We start from the raw sequence: 3841 nt of genomic DNA, 5'->3' as shown, positions 1-3841 counted from the left end.
TGCTGAAAAAATAACCCGCTAAATTCGATTTGAAAATCCGCTAGAAAACCGCCAGATAAACCAAATATGTATAATATGTATATACACCGTAATATAATACACTTGAAAGTAATTAAAAAATGAAAAATCAGTAAAAATCTGTTGATTTATTTATATTGAAACAAAGTTGCAATATACATATGTATATGTATATAAACAAAAACGAATAATATTAATTGAAACAAATAGTTTCTAAATTTGAATTAGTTTAATGTGGTATTCTAAATATACATATGTATACATATAACAATATACATATAATCATATATTATTTTTTATATATATTGATATTTGTAATATCTTTTAAGCGTAACTCTAATTAATATCGATCCAGTCTTCTTGAGAATCTTCAGTATTAATCATATCGATATCACAGTTAACATATGCAACATTTGTTCCAATTAAACGAATATATGAATTCGGTATCTCATAATTATGACAGCATTTATTGTGTCGACTTAGACCATATCTGAAAACAATTATTATTAATTATTATTTAATTTATTATTTATTATTAAATATGTATTATTAAAACATCAGATTTAATATTTGTTAAATTATAATTATCAGTTACCTTATATTTAAAATCGCATTAAGTGTTGAAATTTGCATGCGATTTCTAATTTTGGATTTCACCAAGTTTAAATGACTGAACGTTCGTTCCACGTCAGCATTTGACCATGGCAAAGAAAGAAGTTCTAATACAAATTTGGCCAGATTTCCAAAAGGATTATTACCACCTGCGTCTCTATAAGCATTTACTTCCGCCCAAAATAATGTAGTGTTTGATATATTAATCCATTTGACAAAATTTATATTATGATATTCATTAATTATTTTTCCCACTATATCAGGATTAGATTCAAAATTTCTTAAAATGGGCGATATATCTTCCTTTATGGGATGTAAAATCTTATTTACAGAAAATAAGTCAATTTTCTGTAATATGTTATAATTATCAGGTAATCTAAAAATAATAATTAAATAATTAATCTTAATAAATCATAAATCATTTTCCGGACATTCATATATTGATGTTAATAGTACTCCTAGAAAGACTTTGAAATGAGTAAAAATGTTGGGTAAGCGCTCAATGGTATAGGAATATTCTTCTAGATCTTTTAGATTTTTTTTCCTATAAAAATGCCGTGTTAAGTCGATAATCGAAAGTGTCGAAGTATTGTTGTCGCTTTTCCGAGATGCTGATTGGCTGTCTCGCTTGTGCGACAGCTTCTCGCTACGACATGCTTCAGTCGTGTTATTTGCAGCTGTCAAACCATGCGAATTTTTAGAGAGAGCTAATGGTGCGCGCAAAGCGCGCGCTTATGTTGTCTAGTCTATTCAAAATCTCCAATCGCAAGCCATAGCTATTGAGCGCTCACTCAATTGTGGTGTTTGCTGAACGTAGCCATTGTGTCCAACATTTTTTAAAATACTGCCTACTTTTTCATAATAATAATTATTACCTTTGTTTAAGTTGTTTGATGAGAACAACGACAAAATTTACACATCTCAACCGGAGATTTCTTTCAGTCTCTTCACTTATCACATTTTCTTTTTTATATTCAGTTATTTGATTTTCAAATCTATAACCTAAGTAGCACGTTCTATCGATATAATTATCAAAATCCGTCGTTACAATATCAAAATTATGTGTCGGGTTAATAACTTTGTTTTTTAAAGAATTTATAACTATCACTAAATCTCTTAACAGCTTAGTTGGATCACTAGTATTGCTCTGAAAACTCTTATTTAATGTTTGCAGTTCCAATAGAATCGGTTTAAGAAATAGCAAAAAAACATAATTAATTTTGTCATTGTACATTTGGTATAAGTTTTCAGCCGTATAGCATTTTTCAGAATTTCTGACAATACCAAAATGTGTCTTTAATTCGAGCCATTGCTCTAATAAACGCGAAACCGCAACTTCAATGGATAGCCAACGAGTATCGCAAACTCTAGTTATTTTTAATGGTTCCTAAAATAAAAATCAAAGTAGAAATAAATATTTTATTAACTTCGAATTAAATATGTATATGACCACAAATTACCATGCCATTATTGATTGTTTCATATAATTGTTTATATGCGGACTGGCGACTAGAGCTCTTGCTGAACCAATTATATGTTTCGTGAACTAAAAACTCTAGATTTCTGGGAAGGCATTCTTTACAAGCATAATTTGTCGCCAATTGCACGGAATGGCAGACACATCGAATAAGAATAAGATGAGGTACTTCTTTTCTCAGTTCAGTATACACACTTTTGTTACAGCCAACCATGACACTGGCATTGTCCGTTCCTATACCAATTAGATTTTTAATATTTAATTTAAATTTTTTCAGCTCATTTTTCAAGCAATTTACAATGTCCTCTGCATTTCCACTTTTTAATTCTGCCATTGAAAGAAATGTTGAAATTATTTTTTGCTGTTTTTTGCTAAAATATATGATAACACTACCTGCAAATAAGAGATTTTAGAATACATATTAGCTATATTTATATATGCAACTTACCAAGAAGTTTTGTGACGCTAATATCCGTTGACTCATCGAGCAATAAACTAAACTTTGAATCCCCAATATCAATACGCAAATCCTCAACAAAATGGGTTGCCAATATATTTTTAATTATGTTAGTACATTTGGTTCTGTGCAACATCATTTGAGTGCACGTCACGCTATCATCAAATTTACTTTTACACAAAGAACTTAAATGATCAACGGGCGCTATTGCACTATGCTGGCTGATATATAAGGCTAGAGCAGCCTCCTGTTCTTGCGTCTTGGTAGATAAGGGTTTGAATGGAATTTTGCGTTCCACTAGCTGCGATCTGCTTGCTACTTTATGTTTTTTTGTTTTAGCATGCAAAATCAAATCACTCAATTTGCATTGTATATTGCACTTGCAATATTTGCAGTAAGCTTTAGTTTTATTCGTCATGTCTTCACGAATCCAATCTTTTAACTGAGGGTTAGACTTCCATTCTAATCGGAATTTCTGCTGATACACTGGTTTTCCCATTTTCTACGAGTACAGCACGGATAAACGTAATTAAATCACAGAACTGTAATGGCTTTTGTAAACAAATAGCGTTTTCGATTTTCTGACTCGACTCGACCTAGAGTAAAAAAATTTTGATCAATAGCAAGATTTGAACCACAATTTCTGCAAAAATCTTACTTTTGATCAAACTTTTCTGACTCGGAGTCGGGTCGAGTCAGCAAATCGAAAACGCTAAAAGAGCTGAGATTTTCCTGTACACTTTTTGGAGTGTTTAACGTGTCGACAACCGAACTTGTATCTTCCAGTTTTTTTATACAGACTTGACTGCACAGGCATAGGTTACGGTTTCTGCACATAGGACGCACGGAAACGATTGCCGCACGGCAAAAAGAGACGCGATAGCGTTATTCATTTAAGATATTCATTTGTTCTCACAGCGTCGCTTCTCGTCGCGCGGTAATGCGGGGTTTACAATGCGAGTCGCAGAGTCGTAGTCGTAAAAATAACCGACTATCATTGGCCAATTCTTATGTATCTGACGGAATTGACCAATCGCAGTCGATTATTCTTACGACTACAACTCAGCGACTCGCATTGTAGACCCCGCATAAGCGAAAAACCATTCAAATCTCAAAATACCATATAAACTATATTTCTTTAAAAACCGCCAGAAAAAAGCTAGAAAAATATTTCATAAAGTCAGAATTACCGCTATCCGCATTTTAAAAAATTACCAGTTAGATGAGATTTGAAAAACGCTAGATTTAGCGAGAAATCCGCTAAATTGGCATCACTG

At 32.0% G+C, this 3841-nt stretch overlaps 1 protein-coding gene across 2 annotated transcripts; it reads right to left on the bottom strand.

Moving 5' to 3' along the window:
- Window positions 1–228: 228 nt before the first annotated feature.
- Window positions 229–3841, bottom strand: LOC105568978. 2 transcript variants are annotated; one of them, XM_012025091.1, is made up of 6 exons: window positions 3780–3841; window positions 2556–3066; window positions 2091–2500; window positions 1506–2017; window positions 614–1006; window positions 229–508 (listed from the first exon to the last, which is right to left on the bottom strand). In XM_012025091.1, exons 2-6 carry the CDS (start codon window positions 3061–3063, stop codon window positions 355–357), a joined length of 1977 nt encoding a protein of 658 aa, XP_011880481.1. In that variant the 5' UTR covers window positions 3064–3066; window positions 3780–3841; the 3' UTR covers window positions 229–354. The 2 variants fall into 2 exon arrangements, with proteins under 2 accessions (XP_011880481.1, XP_011880473.1); XM_012025083.1 differs by having other exon boundaries at window positions 2556–3819.

Source organism: Vollenhovia emeryi, unplaced genomic scaffold, assembly GCF_000949405.1.
Source record: "Vollenhovia emeryi isolate VEMERY1.0 unplaced genomic scaffold, V.emery_V1.0 DF942395.1, whole genome shotgun sequence".
Taxonomy (NCBI): domain Eukaryota; kingdom Metazoa; phylum Arthropoda; class Insecta; order Hymenoptera; family Formicidae; genus Vollenhovia; species Vollenhovia emeryi.
This window is presented reverse-complemented; position numbering and strand designations above follow the sequence as displayed.